Source organism: Barbatula barbatula, assembly GCF_947034865.1.
Source record: "Barbatula barbatula genome assembly, chromosome: 20".
NCBI lineage: Eukaryota > Metazoa > Chordata > Actinopteri > Cypriniformes > Nemacheilidae > Barbatula > Barbatula barbatula.
In genome coordinates, this window is record NC_136783.1 from 7,382,244 (window position 1) to 7,407,347 (window position 25,104).

General features: G+C 39.0%; 1 protein-coding gene across 2 annotated transcripts in view; it reads left to right on the forward strand.

The window, feature by feature from the left end:
- The window catches only part of ptprga (protein tyrosine phosphatase receptor type Ga), a 207,960-nt gene that overhangs the window by 154,006 nt on the left and 28,850 nt on the right, over nucleotides 1-25,104 (forward strand). For both annotated transcript variants that reach the window (XM_079482977.1, XM_079482978.1), the window contains exons 5-9: nucleotides 4,596-4,691; nucleotides 9,304-9,370; nucleotides 14,736-14,893; nucleotides 18,826-19,018; nucleotides 24,147-24,331. In XM_079482977.1, coding sequence (XP_079339103.1) covers nucleotides 4,596-4,691; nucleotides 9,304-9,370; nucleotides 14,736-14,893; nucleotides 18,826-19,018; nucleotides 24,147-24,331 — 699 coding nt within the window. The remainder of the gene's footprint in view (nucleotides 1-4,595; nucleotides 4,692-9,303; nucleotides 9,371-14,735; nucleotides 14,894-18,825; nucleotides 19,019-24,146; nucleotides 24,332-25,104) is intronic.

Genomic DNA, 25,104 nt, shown 5'->3' on the forward strand with positions numbered 1-25,104 from the left:
TACATTTTGGTCGATAACCGATAATTATTTGGCATTGGAAGCCGATGACCGATATGTGGGCCGATATACAGTATCTAAATAGTTATATAATATTCCCTTAGACTGACACAAAAGGCAGAAAGTGGACAACTGCAATTATTTGAAAACATTGACTGCAGAAAACAAGGTAACCATAAGTTGTTATCGACCATATTTCCTATTTAATAAACAAATGATAGATGTTCCTCACAGCAACCCAGAAAAATGTTCCTAATAGCCACAAGTCTAACAGGTCTCAAGACAGAAAGCATTCAGACATCTGGCTGATTCAAACAATATGCTTTTGTTCCTATAATTTACACATTCATAAATACTGTATCTACATCAACAATGTTTTTCTAATAGCAGTATGTGAATGCTCATGACAGAAAGACTGTACTGTACTGTATTTTAACTGTAAGCTGCGTGCAACTGAAGAAGTTTAACCAGAGGAAAGGATTTATGATTGATCGGCTATAATATATCGGTCTACTGCCGATCATTTATTGTGCATCCCTACTTTATTTGTCTCATCTGTGTTTGTGCAAAGGATTTCCTGAGTCTGTGTCTCACCTGTGTGTTAATGAATCTCGCTTGATCAACTCTCATACAAACACAGACTCACGCTAATCTACTGTAAATACATACAGGACACTGATACTTGTGAATGAACTGTATTTTAAGGGTCTCAGACACACACACTTCCCTCTCTATTTCTCGCTCTTAAACACACACACATCTGTCAGACAGCTGCTTATGGTTTTTACATACAATATTTGCTTTGGCTTCTCTGGGCTGTCAGTGGTAAAGCTCCTTCCGGCTCTACGTGTGATTGTGTTTACACATACGGATTGATATTCTTGCCTTGGCTCCGGGTTTTGTTTGTGTGTGTGTGTGTGTGTGTGTGTGTTTGCATGAGGCAGTATTTGATCTTAAAGCCTAAATATCACACCATTACTGTCACCGGATGCTTTTTAAAGAGAGAAAAATAATGATTATTTTTTACATCTTTTCCTCAGACACTTCCTCCGCATACTGTTGATCAGATAGGAACACCATGAACAGTGTTGTTAGCGATATCCTTTTGCTATTGCAACATTGATAATAACCTTGCAACATCTACGGTATCTTAGTGGTGTGACGTGACGTACCGCAAAACTAAACAAATTATATGACTTGACTGAAGAAGTCTTTGGGGTTTTTGTCATCTGCCATAAAAAGTTTTTTTACATTTTAAGTTCAGTCAGTCAATTAATTGATCATTTACATTTTAATAAATTACGTTTATTCATTGTCAATTCATCTATGAAGTAATAATGCAAAATGATGGGAACAAACTGCAAAACTGAAATATGTATGCTGATCACCAACTGCAATTTATGGCATTAATGGATCGCTTGTATGGAAATGTTAATGAAAATGGATTAAGAATATTCTTGAAAATGTACCTGTCTATATAAAAGTAATATTGTCATGGGTAACATTGTTTAATCGTATAGGCCTGAATCAGCTTGGTTGGGTCACCATTATGTTCTATTGGTTTTATTGTAATTATATATCTGTTACAAGGGATGGGTTAATGGGTTAGGCACAATGCTCTATTATTGTAAAGTCTGCTCCTTTGTGTTTCGATCAAACAATGCCCTTTAATGTCTTTAAGAACTTTTTGTGTCTGTCCTCTGTTGTAAGGTGACCTGACACATGGTTCACCTTTTTCTCTGCTGGTGTAATTCTCTGGCTTTAATATATCTGAATAAATTATTGGCATTTCTGTAATGAACCCGCTGGTGCTTTCAGCATTTAGCATAGTCTATTACCCTCCCACATAACACACACACACACACACACACACACACACTATTCACTCACATACAGTAGAGTTCTGTAAAGGGTACACAGCCAAACACATAGAGAGCAACCTTTTATTTTATTTTTAAAATAACATATTGTATATGAATATGTTATTATATTTTATAGTATATTAGTGTTATATTTTTTAATTATATATATATTTGGAAATGCTATCATAATTTACATTATAATATAATATTACTTTTCAAATATTTGACTTGACTAATATTATATTATATTACATTACATTAGTTATTAATATTGTATTATATTTGAAATATTATTATTTTTTACGTTTGGCTAATTTGTTATTTGCTGTTCTCATTTGACCATTTATTGGTTATTTTTTATGTCGCTATAAAGCATCATTATATTTCAGCGCTACTGTATGTTTTATCTTTGTGAAAAGAAATGCTAACAAATGTTACATCTATCGTCATAAGGTTGTTTCACAGCAATGTAGCGCACTACTCTTTGAAGGCTGTTTCACATACTATTTTAATAGCAGGCCGTGTAAACGACTACACCCGCTTTTTATTTTCATCGACCATCAAGAATCAGAATACCAAAGACAACATTGACTTTATTAAGATGGTTGCACTGGGTGTCACTATAACAAGACTCTCCATAAAGACATAAGGAGGATGTATCACTGTCTATATCCTCTTCTTTTGCTTGAATACAAACACACCGCTGACATCTTCCAATAGCGAGAGGTTAAGAAACTCATGACCCTGTTATGTTAATCTGCTTCTCTGTTGTTATTTTCGTTTGAAGAAATTGCTCAGATTATTTATGTCATTAATCACTGCCTGTAGGACATGAGCGCTGCGGATGGAGGCGTTAAGCTCGGGCCCGTAGGCTCGTGAGTTCTCTGGCAGGCGGCGTACTATCTAAGATCTGAAGCTATGGAGGTGTGTGATACCAAATTAGATCAAAGTGGGCTATGCTGTAAGCTTTGGGTAAGGATTACAGAGGCGGGGAGAAAATGCAGCAAGCATAATATTGACAATGCTGATGGAGAAGTGGAGAAAAACAAACGTATGTGTCAGACGATGAGGCTTTCGTTCTTCATTTGAACAGTTTTGGGTTGCGAGGTGTATACATAATGCAGCTGATCTGTTGTGGAGATGTCAAATTCAGCCTTGGATGTTTTTTTCTTTTGAAGGAGAATTTCGTTCGAGACAATCTGCCTGCAACTTGAATCTTAGGTTTCGCAATACGAATGATAAATTGCCGTTTAGCTGTTAATTTTGTTAATCCATTTGGTAAAATTTTTATATGATTTTTATTGATTGTTTTCATTGTTTCTTTGACATAGTGGTTGTCCTAACTTGACAAATTCTAGTAATTGGAAAACAGATTAACCGAAAGCCAATAGTATTTAACATAATATAATAATAAAATATAATATAATTTTTATAAAAGTTTCTCCTATGAAACAATCCTGGGGCACCAGAAATTAACCATAAAATAACAGTTGTTCCCTGTAAAAATGTATGTTTAACGTTGTTTGACCGTATTTGAAAAAATGTATTAAAATCTGTAAGAAATAAAGGTAAAATTACTGCAAACATTTTTACATTATATGTGGAAATTCAGTGTAGCCACTAAAAATGGAAAGCATTTGTGTTTAAATTGCTATAAATGTATTTCCTGGCTACTGTCGGGTTTGTACAGATTCATACAAATTCATGTGATACTAGTTAATATACATTTTTGTTCTCTTTTCTCATAAAATAATTGTTTACAGTTGCCACAATAATAATTCTGTTAAATAATAATGAAGAAATAATCATATTTATTATTTAACATATAACATTTTATATATTTAATTTAAAAGTTTTTATATTAATGCATAAAATAGTAATAATGATTATTTTTACTTTGAACAAACTCAAAATCAAAACAAAATGACCTATAATGTGTTTGAAAAATGTAACACAATAATAATAAAAATAATAATGTCTAGACACAAATGCATGGCGTGATGGAGAGATTTTAAAAAGGTTCTATTATGATCAGATGATCATTTTATAATTTTGTTGAATTTAAACTTAATTTCTGACCCTGATTTTCACACCTCATTTTAAAATCTTATCTGTCAACTTTATTTGAACTATTTCCGTTGCAGACAAATGTCAGTCTGTATGAACCTCCTTTAAGCAGTCCAATAGTATTTCCACCTCTCTCACCATCGCTATGACAACACACTGATGGAACGTCTGTCATTAAGAAGGAAGTTCTTTTTGAGATTTAGAATTTCTTTGTTTTCAGCTGTTGTTTTATTATTTCCTCCTTTCGAGCGTCTCTCAGACCCATGGCAGGACAGTTGTTGACACAATACAGATTTCAATGTCAGAGCGCCGGTCCTAATCTTTTTCAGAGAGTTTTTGTGGGTTAAGATATCGACAGGAAAGAGTGACAGGTCGGCACTGCCCTTGGTTTTGGCCCGTGGAGACTGGGGCACATTTATTAGTCGCAATCCCTGTGTCAGAGACCCCATCAAAGTGATAAGAGGATGGACAGGGCTTGGCGTACAGACTGGACAGACGTGGAGTCCAGGCACATGCACGTTCAGGGGATGAAGGGACGAGACAGATTAGGAGGAATGGGATTATTTGAGATATTAGCCTTGATGATAGACTATATGTGTGTTTTGTCTGTGTTAATGCTGGAATTACAAGCTGATAGACTAACTCTGATTCTCTGTCTCACTTTCACAGATGCAGATCTTCATGTATAACTCAGATGACTTTGACAGTCTCAACGCAGCCATACAAGAGAAGCGGGTGATCGCAGCCATGGCTGTCTTCTTTCAGGTGAGCGTTCGCTGGTTTTAACACCGTCTTCATGAGCTTTGTCAGTGCTAAGTGCTAGCATTAAAAAGCATTGATTTTGTAAAGAGGTTTTTCTCGTCCCATTAAGCTTAGTGATACTACACTCACAGACGACACACTGCAATACGTTTCAATATGAAAACACACACACATAGTTAACTAAAATGAGGATATACCCAATAACACAGAAATATATCTGTACACCTTGATGACAAAAAAAACTAAATATATACAGTTGTAAATGTTGTTAACTAAGCGCAACAGAAAACTAGTTGCTCTTTTAGGATGAAAAACATCATTTTATTTCAGTTGTATAAGGACATCCCAGATGTCTCTAATAGAGCATTGTGTTAGATTTAGCTAGACACATATCTAATGTTTCCATGTTTTCCATAGACGTAATGAAGTGTATACTGTACAAACTGTATATTCGATTCCCTAACCCTCACACAAACCTATCTGCATTTTTACTTTTTCAAGTATTCCATTTTGTTTGTCCCCACAAGGTCAAATATGTGCTTGTGTTCATTTCTCACATTTTGAGAAATTACACATCTGTCAATGCATTCAGACTGTAATAACCAAGAGTTCACAAGACTTATCAAACACATCAGAAAACAATTATTGAGAAACAAATAGTGCTGTCGCGCTAACCGCAATTCTGTATCAGCGCGCTTCTGACAAGCCGCAGAGGATGACAAGCAACCGCAGTAACCGCTACAACCGCAATGTTCACATTTTTTATAATGAATGACACATGAATGGGGTGTGAAAATAACACATAAGAGAGTAATTTATAATAATTTTATAAATGATTCGAAAAGTAAAAAATGCTATTAACTGAATCACGCATGATTGCAAAAGTTCTAAGCACTTAAACTGAAACTGACATCACAGAAATGCAGTTTTAAAGCGTGAAATGACTTAAATCAAGCAAAAAACTAAGCGCTTCAATAAACTCGTCTTTGTCTGTGTATATGCAGCACAAGCCCAACGTAATGGCCAAGAAGCGAGTGAGTTTCTCGACAGCCATCGGTTTTACAGAGACGCAGCTTTCACCCGACCATTTGGATATGCGTGTTTACTCAAGAACACGATCATCTACTGACTCGAATGTTTATGTGTTGTTCTTCATATTATTACGTATTATTATGTGCAGTCTGCTTTATTTTGTTCGCTCTGACCTACTCATAAAAAAACTCACATTGCATATTGTCAGAATATACTGTAAACTTGCTCTGGATATAGCCTAGTTATAAGCTAAATGGTGAAATGGTGATGCTCAAATAATAATATAGTATTGAAATAGTCGTAAAATTCAGTGTTATGCATTCATTTTTCCCGTGCAGCGCAACAAAAACGTTTCTAAAAATCTATTGTTTGTGCATTGTGCATTGGAAAAATATATGAAACATTTCAAATGTGTCTTGACGTGTTTGGTGTGCACAGTGTTATTCAAAGTGTTACAAATTATACAAAAGTTATACAAATTCTGGCTCATTTTAGCCAGATTCCGCTTTACATGACTGTGATTTGTATTGAGGCTTTCTGAACATGCACGTAACAAGCCTTAACAATCTGCTTTTAAATATAATATATATTTATCTTGGATTTATCGTAAACTGGTTGGTCTTGAATCTTTTCTTTAATAAGGGGAAGGCGTGTAGCCTTCACAAAAGAAGATATTCTGATGAAAGTTTGTAACCGAACAGTCCTGGTCCCCATTCACTTCTATTGTATGGACACAAAACCAATGCAAGTAAATGGGGGCCAGTTAACAACATTCTTCAAAATATTGTTTTATATACTTGATCATTTTAAGAATAAATAACGCTCAGTCAAATTCATTTCTAATTTAGATATTGATAATCATGGGTTTCAATATCACAGTTAGCTATATTACTTTATGCAAGACTAGTATGGTTGTATGTTCTGAACATTTCTTGAAATTAAAACCAGCAGCACAGATATCTTTTTTGTATCAAATCTGTATTACGTAATGTGTACTGTGCAGTTTTCTGTGTAAGAGTTTGCAGTAGCCTGTGTGTCCAGCTCGATAGCTCTTTTTGTTTGGGACTTGCACACCATTTTCTTTATTGACCAAGCATTCAGTCTATCTCTACCTGATTAAGGAAGATAGCAGTAGCAACATTTATCATGATACTTTCACAGGCTTGTTTACAAGCCACATGTCCACAGACACTGTTCACAAGGTGTAATCCACAGCTATCAGCTTTTAGTATGTGACCAAACCTTTCGTAGATTATTTTAAGTAGAAGAAGAAGCCAAATTTTGAAGGATTCTGTATGTAGTTTATTGTTAACGTTATTGTTTTGTGAATTTTGGGGTATTTATTTTCAATCGTTTGCTGGATTTTCTAGAACGTGTAGAAAACACAGGTCGCAGATGCTATATTAAAAAAACCTTCATTTATTTTTTGAACTGAGAGTGAGGATTTTATTTTCCATCTGCTACAACATACCTTGAACTTTATTGATCTGCATGTGCTATTTTTACCTGTGAGATGGAACAGAGCTCTTAAATGGAGTTTAAAGCAGAATGCCGCTCTTTATTTTCCCCCAGAGGTTGTTCCGTGAGGAAATCCAGGTGTTTGTGGGTTGTGGGTGACCTCTGGCATCTACTATACGAGCTCATTTTGTAGAGTGATGCTTATATTCCGGTCAGATCTAATGCTGTGTAAAGCAGCAGGCACAATATGAGCTGCGTTTAAAACCCTGCTGTGTTGTCTGCTGTGTATATTACTAAACACCTTGCGGTTTGAATGAAATTAAAGGGAAAGGTCACCCAAAATGAACATTCATTTATTGTTTGCGTATAATGTGTGACTTTCTTTCTTCAACAACCATTGACTTACACTGTATGAACACAGAACCACTGAAACATTTCTCAAAATATCTTCTTTAGTATTCCACTGAAGAAAGACTTGTACAGGTTTTAAATGGTGTGAGGGTGAATAAATGATGACAGAATTTGTCTTTTTGCAAAGAATGCTTGTTTCTTGAGACTCTCTCTCTCTCTCTCTCTCTCTCTCTCTCTCTCTCTCTCCATCATTTTTTCACACACATTGCTCTTTGCTGTCCAGAGGCATGCTGCTCATGTGCTACTTAAATAAGAAACAAGTACTCACAACACTTTCCTGTCAACACATAATGGGCTGTATTCTGGATCTCTGTTGGTTTTACTTTGAGCAATTCAAAATACTGTATAATCCTAGATTACGTGAGCATAATTGTTAAAAACTAAATTAACCAGCTCACTTTCCATCAATAATCAAGATACAGAATGCTTGCTTATGGAGAACAACAAAACCTTTTTAAGAATGCTGATATCTTTTTATTTCAATCAATAAATGAAAAGCTTCATGGCGCCAGTTGCAAATGAAAGTATTGATGACAGCAAATACATCTATTAGATGAAACACAATACCGTGATAATACCAAGCAAAAAACCATAGCAATTATTATGTTGGGAAAAATGTATACCGTCAGATGCCTAATATCATAGCAGACTAGCAAACAAAATTTGTGGTTGTAAAGAACCATCCCATTAGACAACACTACAAGTGTGTAACACTCTTTTACTCCTGTATTGGTGTGTGTAACATCAGTAGATGAGCACTTGACCCCTTGCTTTAGGGCCATGAATCGTACTGTTTCAAAATGGTGCTGTTCACTGCATCCTGCGTTCACAGCATAAGAGGGGTTCAAAGAGCTTAGAAAGATTTATGAGCGAGAGGGAGATGGAACGGCTAAGGGCCAGTGGAAGTGAGTGAATCCTTTTCGACTGTGAATCCGGCATCATGGGAGTGTTAGTTAGATCAGTAAAACAGTACTAGTCTCCTCGATAGAGAATTTGAAGCTACGTCACGCCGTGTTGAATGTTGCGCCATCTTGGGAGGATCGCTGCTAGTGCATTCAATGCAATGTTTTGTTTTTCTTGTTTGATTAGGAAATGTAACTATGGTAGGTCGGTCTAGCTCTGCTAAAAACTGCAATAGCGTTACGCAGAGTCGTTCAGGAAAAGCTCATTGTTCTTTCACTTTCGATTTCTGCATATATCAAACAAAACAAGTGACGGTACATATCAAAACAATAATAGCAGCGGAGGATGATCCTTCCAAGATGGCGGCACCACTGCAACATAGGGCGTGACGTCAGCTTCACATTCTCTATACACAACCACCACACACACTCTCGTAACATGACCATGATGTGTAAATAAATTATGCTATTTTTAGTTTTGTATGTGGACTAATGTCAGTCTTTCCTTTACCGGCGCACACACGCATAGAGGTGCACTTCAAAGGTCAACACCATAGATGCTCTCTTTCAGTGTCTACTGCATGTTGGAGCCTTCAATGATTCAGAAAAAAATATAAAAGAGCCTTTCAAGCTGTATGAGATGTAATGGATGTGATGTGTGAGAGCGCTTGCAATCCTGTTGCATTCATGACATCAGCACAGAGCATAACATCATGTGCGCCACTGAAGAAATATCATTCACACTTTTGTATCATAACTTATTGTGTGTTTGGAAAGTCATTATTCTCATCATTTGATCTTCTTTTGCTCAGGTGGGGATAAAGGACAATCCTGCGGTAGATCCGATTATTCACGGTTTGAGAGGAGTGGTCCATCATGGTGAGTAGATAAACTCTTAGCATCTCTTGATTCAAACGCACATTAGTTTCAGAATGGGGGATTAAGCGAATATTTAATGATCATAAATTCACTTTTTGTTATTTTTCATTGTTTTACTTGTCCCTGCAATAGCAGCAAGTAAATAATTGGTATTCTGTGTGTCTTACATGGTGGAATGAATAAAACAGACGGGTCTGCTGTTAGTCAGTCTGTTCTGGAGCTGATGGCATTTTCGCCTCAGGTCTAAGCGTCCGCTGACTAACTGCGTGATATTATGATGAGGATGATATTGAGTCAGGAAGGCTCGGGTGAGAAAGTAGGGCTGTCATGCAGAACATGTGCTGAACTTGTGTAGTCAGAATTTTTGTCTCCTACATAAATATACAATACAAATACCTGTCATGTATCCAGGCCGAAAAACACCCACTCGAACACATCATCTGTTCTGTGTCATCTTGTCTCCGGCTTTAAGGAGGTTGTCATTTTTACACCTGTGTTTTTTGGTGGATGTCGTAGGAAAGAGACAGGGGTGAGACACTTCTTCATAGGCGCAAGAGATGAAGCTTGTGATTGAGAAAATATATAATTTTTTATGTATTTCCTATGTATTTTATTTCAATGCTTGTTTTATGTCATTTTAAAGCAACACTATGGAACATTTGCTCACAGGTTCCCCCATGTGGTTGATAAGCGCAATTGTCTGTTACAAGTGTCATAAATAATGTCGCTGTATAAGCTTCCCCGTAGGCAGCGCAATATATGTGAATTTGTTGACTAAGCTGATGGAACCGGTGAATCCAGAAATGTTTTTTGGAAACCATTTCGCACTCTTCCGCAGGCAGAGGATGAACGGGGCTGTGTGTACCGACCCGAACACAGGACTTACAGAGTGTGGTTGTAGTCACAATGAGGCTCCCGGGTAGTAGCGTGAGTAGAATTCGTCCAGTTACGAGTCGGAAAACACATAATAAACTACATAGTGTTGCTTTAAAACACAAGTCATCTTGAGGACCCCTTGGAAGTCAGCTGGGACCCCCTTGTGGGTCATGGCCCCCCTGTTGAGGACAATGCAGGGGAGGTAGACTCACTAAACTGCCCTCTCTGCCTTTGCACATTAAGTTTGGATGGTAGAAAGTATTTTAGTGTTAAAACAGAAAGCGCTTTTCCCAACAATTGCTGAAATTCGTCTAACAGCGCTAGGGACACCAAAAGATAATTCGGCTTGTTCCAACTAAATGATCATCCATATCGAACCCCTGATAGTGGCTCATGTAAATTCTCTCAAAATAGTTGACCCTCCTAAAAGTCACAAGCGTTATTCAGACAATACACCTCCTATCTGCTTTGAAACATTAAAAGCTTAGAAACGGTCCAGACACCAGCCGCTCTCAGTGTGAACGCATGCACGCTCCAGAATATTGAGATGAAACAGCCAGACCTGTCTGTGATTCCCACCGAGTAAATTGACGTCATTAAGGGATTTTTTTTTGTTAATATACTCTGTTCAGTCATCTCAAGAGCATCTCTCTGTGTCCGTGTGAAGTTTAAAGGCACGCAGAGGCTTTGATGGTAATTACCGGCCTGATGCCCATAGGGACGCTTGTAGAAAGCGAGCAAGACAGCGAAAGCATGACGGAAGTCGTGGTGTAATCTGGAAACCCGCTGTCCTAAAAGCCATTCTTACAAAGAGATCAACTCTAATGTAGCGTAATTGCGCTCGCTCTAAACGGTACCACCACAGAGATTTTACCATGATGGGAAATATTTTACCTGCAAGTCGAAGAGGATGATTTTGTATCTGACAATGATGACCAGAATGTTTAAGATCCTTGGCATTAGTAATATTAGGTTTGTGAAGAGAATGTTTGAGATGATCACCAATGGAAAAGGCATTTACATTTTAGCATTTGCAAGATGATAGGGATAAAGTATTTCACCCAGAAATGAAAACTCTTCATCATTCGCTCACCCTTATGTCATTCCACACCTGTATGCGTTTCTTTCTTCTGCAGAACACAAAAGGAGAACCAAACAACATTGACCCTCATTGACTTCCATTGTACGAACACAACACCACTGAGACATTTCTCAACATATCCTGTTTTGAGTCATACACAGGTTTTGAATGACACGAGTGAAAATATATTTCGGGGGTATTTTTGTGTAAACTGTCCCTTTAAAGGAATATGTTATTTTCCATCCGTATGTCATCGAACCCACAATCTTCTAGCAATCAAGCCTCAAAGCACACAGAAGCACATTTATTCATCTTTATAACTCACTCACTCTTTCCGTCCGCTGCGGTCGAGCTATCGCGGCCTGTTTGCTGGAGCGTGTTGATCTTGTTTGCTCAGTAGGGTTGGAGTAGAGGGTGGAATAAAGGTGCATGTGTTTGTGTTCTCGGCAGGAGGTGGGACAGAGCTGAGTTCTCTGTCCTTATCCCAGACAGATAAGAGCAGGGGGTCTTACAGACCCCGACAGCGCCGCATCTCTCCTGTCAGCACGCAGACGTGTGTAATTTCATCCTCCTCACCTACCAGCACACGCGTGCACGGAGTCACATCAGAGATCTGTGACTCAAATTACACGCGTGTGCGTTCACAACACGTTCAACTGGTATGAATATATACACTTTTCATGGTGCCCTGTAGTTTTTGCAGCTGAACGGCGCTAAAGGGTTTCGCATCTTTTTCGGGTAGAGCAAGAATTGCACACGTTGTATTTAAAGCTCTCAGGAGGGGGCGGCAGTCGAGAGCTGTCTTGTTAAGAGATTAGGAGATGCATTAGGATCCTGTATAATTTCTTATATAACATTTAACTGTAAGTGTTATGTTCTCCATCTGATGTCAAAGGAACAGTTCACCTAAAAATTTTTATTCCGTCATCATTTAGGCCACATCCACACTAGGCCAAAGCTTTCCCTATTCAATTTATTTTTCCTTTTCACGCCGTCGTCTCTTGAAATATCACACATGAAACCGTGAAACTGACTCAAAACAATGTAGCAGTAAGTGGCGATGTAATTCTGCCACAAAAACGGAGGAGAAGAGGGGAGCATGCGCATAAACTTTGCGCGCTGGGGTGATGACATCATCGTTTCCAAAAATACGTACACATGAAAACACAAAGGTGCCGTTTTCAAATTCACCCACTCAGGGACCCGGTTTAAAAAAATAGCAGTTCCAAGCTCCCAAAATACTGGATCTGCGTGAAGGAAACAGCGATACGATACAAAATCTTTACTTATATAGCCAAACGCGACTCTGTGTGGATGGGCCTAGTTGTTCCAAATCTGTACATTTCTTTGTAAGAAGGTATTTGGAAGAACGCTTGTAACCAAACAATTCTTGGCCACCATTGTAGGAAAAATTGCTTTGTGCATTTCTTTATGTTAAACACAAAAGGAGATATTTTGAAGAATGAAAGCAAACAGTTCTGCGACACTTTTGACTACCATTGACGTTTTTCCTACTATGTGGCCAAGAACTGTCTGGTTATAAGCATTCTTCCAAATATCTTTCTCCGTGTTCAGAACAAAGACATTTAGACAGATTTGGATCAAGGGTGAGTATATGATTATTATTGGCGTAAGGTGTTTTTTACCGAATGCGTAAATTTAACTATAAACAGGATTAATATAACGTAGATTATCCATGTCACAGACTCAACTGGATGTTCATAGTCCATCAGTGACAGTGCATCTTCCCCTGGTGTGCGGCAGTAATGTAACATTAAAATGGACTTTAGACGACGAGACTGTGAGATGAGGAGAGAGAGTCTGTGTCGTGCTGGGTTCACACACGGATGTGCGACTGGAGAGTGTTTGCCCTGTGGCTGTATGTGTGCGTGTATGACAGAAAATCGCTCTGTGCCATCCATTACCATGCCACTGAGGCACAGCCTCTCTCTCTCTCTCCAATCCCAGCCCAACCTTTAGGGGATTACCGTTCATTCAACCTTAACTTCAATATACACACAACACAAGGCATGTTAGTCTTCCCATTTACACGCCAGCCATCCACCCTGCATATAAATGAGAGCAAGCTTCCATTTATTTCTCCCTCTCTCTCTCTCTCTCTCTCTCTCTCGGTGTGTCTGAGCGAGTAATAATGAGAGCGCTATCAGTTTGCGGTATCTCTAAAGCCCGCTGTGATTGGTAGTGGCGTGTTGTGTTGTCTGAGTTCATGTTAGTCCCCTTGCGCGCCACACCAGTCGTTGAGCATTGTTCACTCAACCAAGCGTCCCTTCTCTGGGGTGTGTGAATCAAAACAGTGAAATGAATTCTCCATTTCTCCACGGAACGTATTACAAGTCCATTAATTCAGTCTTTCAGCGGTGCTTTGAAGTCTCCATTGGCCCGGCCGTCGCCGCACTGATTGGCAATTAATTTATAACGTCTGGAATCGCACGATGACAAGACAGACCATGTCGACGTCAACACAGCACTTTTTCTTTTGGTTGAGTGTGCGCGTTTGCTTTGAGGACGCTCGGGTCTACCATCATCAAAAATACAGGACAGAATTCACACAAAGATATTAAATCAGATGTTTATTTTGTGATTTCGGGCAAATCTCGGGAATATGGGTCAGTGGATTGGCACTTTATTCTTCATGTCATTGTCGCTTGACATCAAATCATTCTGCATCTGTTCATCTTGATTTCAGGCTGCGTTTGTAAATGAAAAAAGGACTCGGGAGGAAAGCTGTAATTTAACGGTTCTTGTTTTATAATGTGTTCAGGCCAGACATATGTTGGGCAGACATTTTCGGGTGGACCTGATAAGCGTTTCAATCAGAGGAGGAGGATTATGGGTAGAAATCTGCCGATTGCGTCCACACGAGGATTGACCGGCTTAAGAAATGCACAACTCATCCATAGCTTGAACGTTAGGCTTGGCACGTGTTTCTTTTGGACAAGTGGAGTAAAACAATTCTAGTACAATACAGATGTTTCACCAAAACTGATAATCCTTTCCTTTGCTTTTTCATCCTAATGACAATGCAAATCTGTATGACTTTCTTCTACAGAACAGAATATATATATATATATATTATATTATTTTGTGTTTCACAGAAAAAAAGAGGAAAGAGTCTTTATTTTTAGTTTTCAGTGACATGAACGTTAATAAATTAAGACATCATATCGTTCTTCATCATATTTTGTTTCATTCCGTTTTGTAACTGTGCTTGGCATTATTAATGATGATATTATTGTTTGTTTTGTTATTTTCTGACTGTGGCTTGCATCCTAAATGATGACATCATTCTTTGTTTTTTTCGTTTTATTTTACTGGTAGACTATCCTGGATTTAGCTTGTTTTTCCACATTTCTACTTCTCATCCAACCTGTCTGTGTCTACTTTCAGAAAAAGAGACGTTTCTGGAGCCCTTCGTGCTGCGAGACCTGTTACCCTCCTCCTTAGGGAGCTACTACCGTTACATTGGCTCTCTGACCACCCCACCCTGCAGTAAAGTTGTGGAGTGGATTGTCTTCAGTCGCCCTGTGTTCCTCTCTTACAAACAGGTGAGTCTATCTGTGTGAGCCGTTCATGCTTGATGACTGTTAAAGAAGTCCTTGTTTAGGACAGAATTATTCTGAGCGAGCTGATTGGGAACCGATTACGCATCTTTATTCAAAGCCAAGCTCGATGTCCCCATTCCCATAATGCCGAGCAGATGAACCAGTTGAGGAGTCTGAGGAGTAAACCTACGTCAGACTTATTAGACAGAGCTCATGACAAATACAGGGAACTGGCTGTGTGTATGAAGGCCTTGAAGCCTAACAAGTCTTTTGTCACACTGACTTGGGCATCTCCATTAACATGCAACATCAACTCCAGTGTCATCGTTTTCTCACCCACCATTGTTTGGTGACCTACATTCTTCAAAATATCTTCAACAGATCAGGAGAAAGAAAGTCATACATGTTCGAAATGATCGAGAGCTAAATCTTTTTCTAGATTTCAACCTTAATGTATAAACACGGTCAAGAGTGTCCATACGGTTATTTTTCACAAATACCATGTACTTGGAAAATTGTGAGTACGCAGTCAGTGTTTATACATCAAGGCTCAGGTGTTGGAGCAGATCTCATGAGGGTGGTCCGGTATCACCAAAAAAAGGCTTAATAATTTGGGAATAAGGTTTATACTGTCAAAGCTCAGTGAACGTTTATGAGGGGTTTTCTCCTTTATAAGCGCAACCGATCCGCTCTCTGGCCTCTCTTTGGCACGCTTTAAAGAGAAAGGAAAACTGAGGATTTGCTCCGACATATGTAAGATCAAAGGACATCTGCGGGCCCTCATCCGGCTATGTAAGATTTCATGTTATTTCACACTTCATACGTCATCTCTTTGTAGCCATAAAACTGTTGATGGCATATTCAATCTCACGCAGTTGAAAAATAGGAGACTATAAGGATTTATAATAGACCTCATTTATGAAACTAAACAGTGTGACGTATTTGACAAGCTTGCCTTAAAGCTAGAGCCGTCACAAGGCTGCTATTATAAATATTGGAATATTATTCAGTAGTTAGTGTCTTTTGGACTCAACTGATAACATAAAATATCGCTATTAGATCCTACGACACATGACGTCTGCTGTTTCTATATATTAAAGGGATAAAAAATAAAAGAATCAAAAATCTAGCATCATGTCATCCGAAGCATATATATAACTTATATCTGCGGAACACAAAAGAAGATATTTTGAGAAATGTTTTGTGTTCGTACAATGGACGTCGATGGAGGCCAACGCTGTTCGGTTGCCAACATTCCTTAAACTATCTTCTTTTGTGTTCTGCAGAAGAAAGAAAGTCATACAGGTTTGAAATTATGCACTTATTCAAGAGGTCAGTGATGTGTATGAGTCACAGTATTTGTGATGATATTGTGAGCCTGTCCTCACATCACACACAGGAAGTCGCAGCCCTATAGGAAGACGCGGTCTCTGAATGGTGCTCACAAAAGCTTCTTGCTCTCGTTTGACACCTCTTAAAGTTCTTTTGTTGGCTTTTGTCTCTGGATGATTTTCTTTTAAAGCGAACGGCGCCGAGGCAGATAGAAGTGAGTGTATAGAGGAGGACAGTTGTCCTTCACTCTCCGTTTTCTTGGTCCTTTTGTTCTTCATCAAAGCAGGATGTAGGTCACGGAGTCTGACAGCCGAAGCTCTGGGCACTTTCGAGCCGATCGATGCTCAGACAGTCTACTTCATTTGCAACATCTGGAGCAGGCGTAGAAATCACACACACACACTGTCGGATTCCCCCAAAATGCCCTGTTGCTGTGGTTACCCATAGGGCTTTACTCAGCCTTAGATTCTGAAATGTCTTTTCGACGTTTACACGCACCCCGCACGTGTGACCCAGTACGGCCCTGTTGCTCTGATTTCCCACCAGGGATTACTTAACCTTCACACACATCATCCACAGTCATTGCATAAACGCACACACACATTTATCCGGGATTACTACAGCGCTAAGAATCGTACACAATAAGAGCCGTGCCTTTGTAGCCGGGCCCTGATCCTGATCCTGGTAAGCTGTTTAGAATCACGGCTGCGGCATATGAAGGATTAATAGATGAGGATTGTCATTAGGAGATTATGGCAGAGCTACATATTAATGCAGCAGGTCTGGGTGTAAACACTGAGGCAGGAAGTGATGTCACAGGTTTGACATTGGGATTCAACACTGTCATTGCTTTTGAAGGTTGGCATATTCTAGGTTCGAGCACGGTTAAGATCTCAAGCACGCACACACAGTCATTTGAAGTCACAGGTTCATTTGTATGCTGATACGGTGAGATAATAAGACAGGGGCACAGATGCACACACTGTTGTTGTCATATATTTTCTGTCTTGCCAGCGTTTTCTCCAGCTTAGCTGTTGAAGTGTGGCCCTAGTAACGCAAGGTTGTGGGGTTTGATTAGCAGGGAGCACAAAACGGATCAAATGTACGGTATATCTTTCATTCTTTGTACGTCACTTTGGATATAAGTGTAATGCATAAATACACATGCACTACTGGGTCATGGTGTGGATCAGAGGTCTTAGTTTTGCTAATTGTGGTCTTAATAGTTTTTTGAAGTAGCTTTAATTTCTATGGTTTTTAGTTTTCATGTAAATTTTTATTTGCAGCATTTAGCAGACACTTTTATCCAAAGCGACTTCCACGATACAAAGCCACACCTTCGCGTTGCTAGCACAATGCATTACCAATTTTCACATTCATTTTGAGCTATTTTGTTATGCTTTGTCATTTATTTTTATTTATATAATTTTTACAAGTAAAATACATTTAGATTTTTTGTTTAGTTTACTTTATTTACATCTAATATTTTTTGTGCCTCAACTTAGATTTTCGTTTTAACAAATAATATTAAGGTCGATTTAAATGAACATAAATGTTTCAATAGTAAACTATAATACTTTTGAGTATTGTTTATATATTAGATACACCTTAAAAAAACGCTGCCATCATTTGTTTTTATTTTAGCACAATTAAATTGGCTCAACAAGTCTTTTCAACTTACATTTTTAATTTGGGTCAGTGATGAGTTGCTATACTTACAAAAATAAGTCGAAATAAAGCTGCAAGCAGCTTTTATGGGGTCGAGCCCTACAAGGGCACAAAAGGAAATATAATAATAATAATAATAGGAAGAAGAAAACGAACAACTTAACAACTAACCAACGACCGATTTCCATATGGATCTCCATCCCTTCGGGGCTTTACCCCTAATTATTGTTTTGATGAGTTGAAGTAATACAAAAACATTCAAATGACTTGGAAAGCCTACTTCATTGTATACTTAGTATTTAAGTCAGCACGTTTTTGTATGCTTACAAATTCAAAGCAATTAGCCACCTTGTAAAATAGTTATTACTGTGACATCTGTCTGGAAATACTTGAATCATCACTATGTGACCACTCCGACTTCTTCACTCCAAACACCCACTTACGTCTGTCTGCTGCAAATTATGAAGAGAACTTTGAAACCCTCTGCTATCCCTCACACACGCTCACAGTGTCTGCTTGTAGACGGCATGTTTTCAGTTTAAAGCAAAGGTTCGGCATTACCATCACATGCCCTCAGACTCATTGCACAGAAATGGTAGCATAATGTTAAGAGGACAATGTGGAGTTGTGTATTTCAGAACCTTGTGTTTTCACCAAGCACGAGCGGGAAGGAGGCAGAAGGTCAGCGAGGCATGGCAGGAGGAGAAAACAAGACAGACAGTTGGGCTTGCTTTTTAAATCTCTCAACAGCCTGTGAGCTACACCAAAGAAAACGTCTGAGTCAGAAATTTGGAAGGAGGGCAGAGAGACTCCGTGCATCATGGGAGATGACTTACTGGAAAAATGAGATACAGATATGAAAACATACTGAACTCTCTCTCTCTCTCTCTCTCTCTCTCTCTCTCTCTCTCTGTGTCTGTGTCTCTCTCACTCAGCTGGAGGCGTTCTACTCCATCTTCACAACCGAACAGCAGGACCATGTTAAATCTGTGGAATACCTGCGTAACAACTTTCGCCCACTCCAGAGTCTGGATAACCGAGAGGTCTTCAAGTCCGCCGTCAAAGACGCCTGGCTGCCCGATTTGACTGACCCTCTGGGGAACCCGTACGGTACCGAGGCTTCTAAAGGTGGGTCTTCTAACAGCTGCTCTGGTTTAGATGCTTTCATATTTTTCTTTTAAATTAGGTGTTATAACAAGGATTACATTTCTGGTGTTCTTTTAATGATCAATGTAGAAAACACACCTACAGATTCACAACATCTTGAATCTGTTTGGCTGCCCGGCATTTGTGTGTTATGTTTCTACGTAACATATCCAGACTCTTATGATTCAAATGTACATTCAGATTTCTCCCATTAGTGAACACTCATGATGCATCACACAGCGCACATGCAGTGGCGCATATGTGCTTGTGTCGGTGCTGGTGAGCGTGTGTGCGTAATGAGACCGAGTGGGTGGCATCTGGTGCCGTTGTGTCATTTACTTGCCTATTTTCCCGCTCATTTCTCTGCTTGGTGTGACAGCCGCATTCGCAGGAAATGCACAGGACTGCAGCTTTTCAAGGACATGCCGTTTCTGTCTCACCTCTGTCCGTGTGACACAGAGCTGCTTCACACTTTCAGCCTCTCCTGGTGTCCAAAGTGGGTCCAGGGGATGTTAACCAATAGGAGCACAGAGACTAAACCCACCATAAAGCTGTTTACCCCCTGTTTTTGCCGTGGTAAAAACAATCCTCCTACATGCTGATTTCAGTAATGTACGTCTTGCAGAACCTCTTGTGACATGTGTACCATGGTTGCTCTTTGTATTTACAGTTCTTACATATGTTTAAAGCCTCTCCTGGTAAACATAGTCAAAGCGAACAGCCCTCCGGCTCAAATGCAGATTACAGTATACAAATAACATGCTTGAAAGACCTCAGCACTGTCTTAACCTTGCTCCGGGTAAACGAGCAATCTCTTTATATGTACAGAAAACACTCAGCCTCAGAGAAGACAAAGACAGGCCATTGTCTCTTTGTTCTTCTCTAACAAAGGTTGTTTCTGTTGAAACATAATCGTTTCGTTTACCCAGACCCCTTACTGTAGCTTTGACAATGATACAAACTTTTTGGGGTCTGTTCTTTAATTATGGGCGCTTACCAAAAGAAGATTTTAGATTTGTGAAGGTCACATTAAAGCAGAAAGAAGAAAATGAGAGAGATGTTTTAATGCACAATTTAGGAATGTTCGTGTCATTTGAACGAAAAGCATAATTGAAAAATGCAGGGTTGTTTCAACGCACGATGGGGTTCAAATATGGACATTTTCAAGGTTTATTTAGCTCAATCGTTTGGTTTGTTCATATTTTACCAAACCAATTGGGAGGGGCGGAGATTCCTATTGAAATTGGAGTGGAGTTGTTAGTTAGTCGTTAAATGGTTAGTTTCCTTATTATTCTTCTATTTCCTTTTGTGCAATTTTAAGGCCTTTTAGCCCGTAATTGCTGCTTGCAGCTATATTTTCAACTTTTTAAGTATTTTTTAAGTATAGACACTCATCACTGACCAATGAAAGTGAAAAAATGTAAGTTGAAATTACGCCAATATTTTTGTACAGACAGGAAACTAAAAATCTAGTTAAATAACATATTTCTGTAATTTTATATACAATACCAAAAACATGCATTATTGTAGTTAAATTATAATATAACAGGGCTGTCCAAAGTCGGTCCTGGAGGGCCGGTGTCCTGCAAAGTTTAGCTTTAACCCTAATCAAACACACCTGAACCAGCTAATCAAGGTCTCGGTAGGCAGACTAGAAACTTCAAGACCTGTTGAGCCAAGTTAGAGCTAAACTCTGCAGGACACCGGCCCTCCAGGACCGACTTTGGACACCCCTGTAATATAATATTACATTATGTGTGTGTTTGGAGCATGTACTATTCCAGCCAATTAATTCCACAAAGGTCATGATGTTGTTTCACCACAAAATGAATTTATTATGGTGTGTTTTAAGAGAGGAAGTAAAGAAACATTCATCTTCATTGAATGCATTGCGTCCAAGAGCTGAGCGAATTCTCATTTAAAGTGATAGTTCATACAAACCTCTATGACATTATTTCTTCTGCTGAACACAAAATAGGATATTTGAACTTTGTCTTGCATTGGTTTTGTGTCCATGCAATGGAAGTGAATGGGGTGGAACCAACATTGGTTCAGTTACCAACATTCTTCAAGATATCTTCTTTTTTTGTTCTGCTGAAGTAAGAAAGTCACACACGGTATGATGACAGAATGAAGACATTCTCATTCCATCAATATCAATCCTGAGTCCAGGGCATTTTGGGAACTGAGTCTGATCTCGTGAACTGATACTCAAAACTCAGCACGTTATCTGCGTTTGGTTATGCGTTTAATTTAAGCGGCGTGCAAAATCGATAGTGCATGCTGTTCGCTGTCATCTCGGAATAAAAAGAGAACAGAAAGGATACAATAAAGGAAATAAGGGTGGAGTTCTAGTGTGACAGGGACTGAAAACAGAAGCATATCAGTGGTGCCCGCAGGCTGGAGATGAACTTTTTGTCAGCTTGGATTAATTCAAAACGGGCTGGATGATAGCTGAACTTTTCCTCGCAGTAGGTGAAACAGCCGAATCACAATACAGTACAGACCACCAACTATGCATGTGTCCGGTCGGAAGTGTGTTGATTCGATTCTTTTTTCTTTGTTAACCACTGAAGGGACAGTTCACCCGAAAATGAACGTTCTGTCAATATTTACTCCCTCAAGTTATTTCGTTTTGATGAACACAAAGAAAGATATATTTCTGGGTAATCATTAGCCATTTTCATGCAGCAATGCTGGATAATGAAGTAAATGTGGTAAATTTATGGTAAATGCAAGAAATGTGCTGTTCACACAAGCAACAGCATTCATGCAGCTGTCTCAAAACACCAGTAATATCTGGTAAATTTGGGGTACTGATTTACCAGAAAGGTTCTGTTCACACATAATCTGTTAACTGCAATTTACCAGTAAAAACTGTATGTGTGAAAAGGGCCATTGACTACCAATGTTGGGAAAAAGTCATTTTTTTTAGATGAAAATGTGATATTTTGAAGAATTTAGGAAAGCAAAAAGTTCTGTACTTGTTTTCTATTATGGTATGTCCCAAAACTGTCAGTTGCTAACATTCTTCCACAAGTATTTCTCTGTGTTCATTAGAACCAAGACACTGACACAGATTTTTGGGTGAAATATCCCTTTAAATATGTGTTTGTGCTCTTAACTTGTTAGCACGGTTGTGGTTAAAAAAGGAAATTCCAAAAATTCGATCACATAAGATTATTAAACAATAAGCGTACGTGGATTCGGCAGGACAAAGTGTGTAAATACCGACAGAGCTTTTGTGAGCTTTAAACTAAGCCCTTTATACTTGTCACCTGTTTAAAACAGCCATTCAAGGTTAACTCAAGGTTTGCTCTTTCTCGCTCTAATTTGACTTCTGCTCTCACCTTTTCTCTTTTCCCGCTATATCCCTCCATTAATCTCCCCCTCCATGGTCAACAAGCCGGAGGGCCGAAGATGGCCTTTTTTATTAAATGCTGCTCTGTGCATCTCATCAGAGACCTGCGCCGTCTCTCAGTGACCTGTGTTGATGTGTTTCTCAGCGGCGTTACAGTTGTGATGTATTTCTGCGCAGTTTGGGCCCAGATGGAACCCGCAGCACTTTTGCTTCATTTTGTTTGGGTGTTTCTGTGCTGATTTAGAGGGGGAAAAAAGACCAAATTGAAATGTTTTAAATGGTGCCAAGAGCGCTGTGCTTTTATTAGTTGCTCAGAGCGTTATACTATCAGACCAAACCGCAATACGCGAAACACACAAGAAGCGAGAAATGTGCGCAACTTTGTGAATGACGGAAGCTGTTTTGGAGAAAGTTCTGGTTATGACGCACGGATCTCATTAAAGCAACTAATACACAAACACATTAAATCACAGTCTCGGTGTTCAACTCAAACCTGTTACCTGACATTTCATAAGTTACAGACCGATCACAGTCATACATCAGTAAACATCCCAGACCGTGTTTACTGAATCAAGCTCATCCTCTTGAATTAAATGCACGGCTTTAGGTCACAATACACTTACTGTACAATGAAACGGATGCCTGTGAAGGTTCAGCCGAGACTCATTTCATGAGCTTGTAAGCACAGTAAAACAAAATGTACTTTGCACTCTGGAGATTTCAATGAAATTATAAAGAGGAAAATGTACCATTAAATGTGTTTTTGAGTAAAAGCACATTACGTTTCGATAGTACGCGAATGACTTACAGTTTCCTCGGAAAAACCCTTAAGTGTAGAAATGGAAGACGATTACTCGGGTACTTCACAGCTCCGCTCAGAACTGTTTTCTCAGAACCGCTCCTGGTGATTCGGGTTATTAAAATCCACTGCGTTTAGTCTGATGACCTTCACATGATGTGTGGAGGTGGGGCACAGTGACTTATGGATAAACGTTCTTGTTAACTTTTAGTTGAGTGATAAATGGATGTATGCTGCTTGTAAGTATAAAGGGTACGAGGACTTGACTCATGTGATTTGGGTCAACTGAACAGCTAGACACCTTATTTTAATGCACAAATTCTATGCAATGGAATGAAATGAAGAGTATAGTTTTTACAATAAAGGCATTATGCAAATGACTATGAGGTCACAGCGGTGTATATGAGTGCTATTATAAAGCGTGCCACCTGCACCTGAAAGTGAAGGTAGATGAGCGCATACTGGATTACGGCTGTAGTCAGTATTACTCGCTTCATGATTAGAGCTAATAGAAGCTTCGGTGAGAGGAGTGATGGGAGAATTACTTTAATTAGCATTGTTTTGGATGTAATGGCTCCCCTGTGGCTGTAGGAGGGAGGGTTTGTGTGCGCGTGGGTATCCGTGCTTTGCCTGCGTCGGGGATGTAAGCGTGCATTTCAGAGAGACCAAAGCCGAAGGAAATTTAAGGCTTTTCTGTCGGATTTCTCTGCAAGTTGAAGCTCACCCCTACCCTTGTTGTCGGCAGCCCAAAACTGCAGCACGTTCGGTGATTAAATACCTTCTGCTGGGGAGATTAACAGCAACTTGGATGCTGCAGGTGTTTACAGAGGGCACAACACGATTCAGGACACAGGTGAAGGCGGGCTGGATGCAGTCTAACTGAGCCATCTAGTGGCTGCGGGATGTAATTTTCAAAAGGTTCATTTTCATTCTCTCTTTGTTTTATGCAGCGTGCAGCAGCGCTCCCATCAACATGAACGTCCAGCACACGAATAAGACCGCACTTGTGGTGAGATGGGCCCGTCCTGAGATCACCTATGACCCGCCGATTATCAGCTACCTCATTTCCTACAGCTGGACCAGAAACGACGAGTCGTATGAAGAGACATACGTCAAAGGCAGCGATCAGAAACTGGTGAGTTGCATATGCTTTTTACAATGGGATTGGGAATAACGGTATTTGTCCCATAAGATGCTGAGTGAAGGCAAAGTAAAGCGGTCAGTTCTTGTCCTTGATTCTGATTGGCTGAGCCCATAGACTAAGGAATGCCTTTTGTTTACTTTATTTACTGAAAGTTTGCTTCGCATATGGAATGACAGTTTTATAAAAGCAACAAGCCCCACGAAGCAGTGGGTTACATTTTATAACAGCTGAGGGGCTTTTAAACACGACGTGAACGCCCTTAGTGGTAATAAAATGCTCTGTAACCCACCGCTTCGAGGGGCTCATTGCTTTAATACCCCCTAATATGAGCCTTATCAGAGTAAAAACAAATATTATATTTAATCATATTTAGTGGGAAGTAATGTACAGTACGTAGGGCTGTGTGAGTATGACAGAAATCATAATCACAATTATTTTGGCCAATACTGAGATCACGGTTATTTATCACAATGACTCATTGACTTTGAAAAAAACATGGAAAAATGTAATTAAGAAAAGAAACAAAATAATAAAAGTAATAAAATAACATAAAGATAAAACATATAATATAAAAATAAATGAATTGTAAATACAAACTTTTAAATTAGGGCTGTCCTACGGTTAATCGCATCAAGAATAAAATGTTGTGTTTACATTATATATGTCTGTGAACTGTGCATATTCATTTTGTATTCATAAAAACATACACATACATGTTATTTTAAAATAGAAAAATTATTAACCTTTAAGTATCATTTTAATGT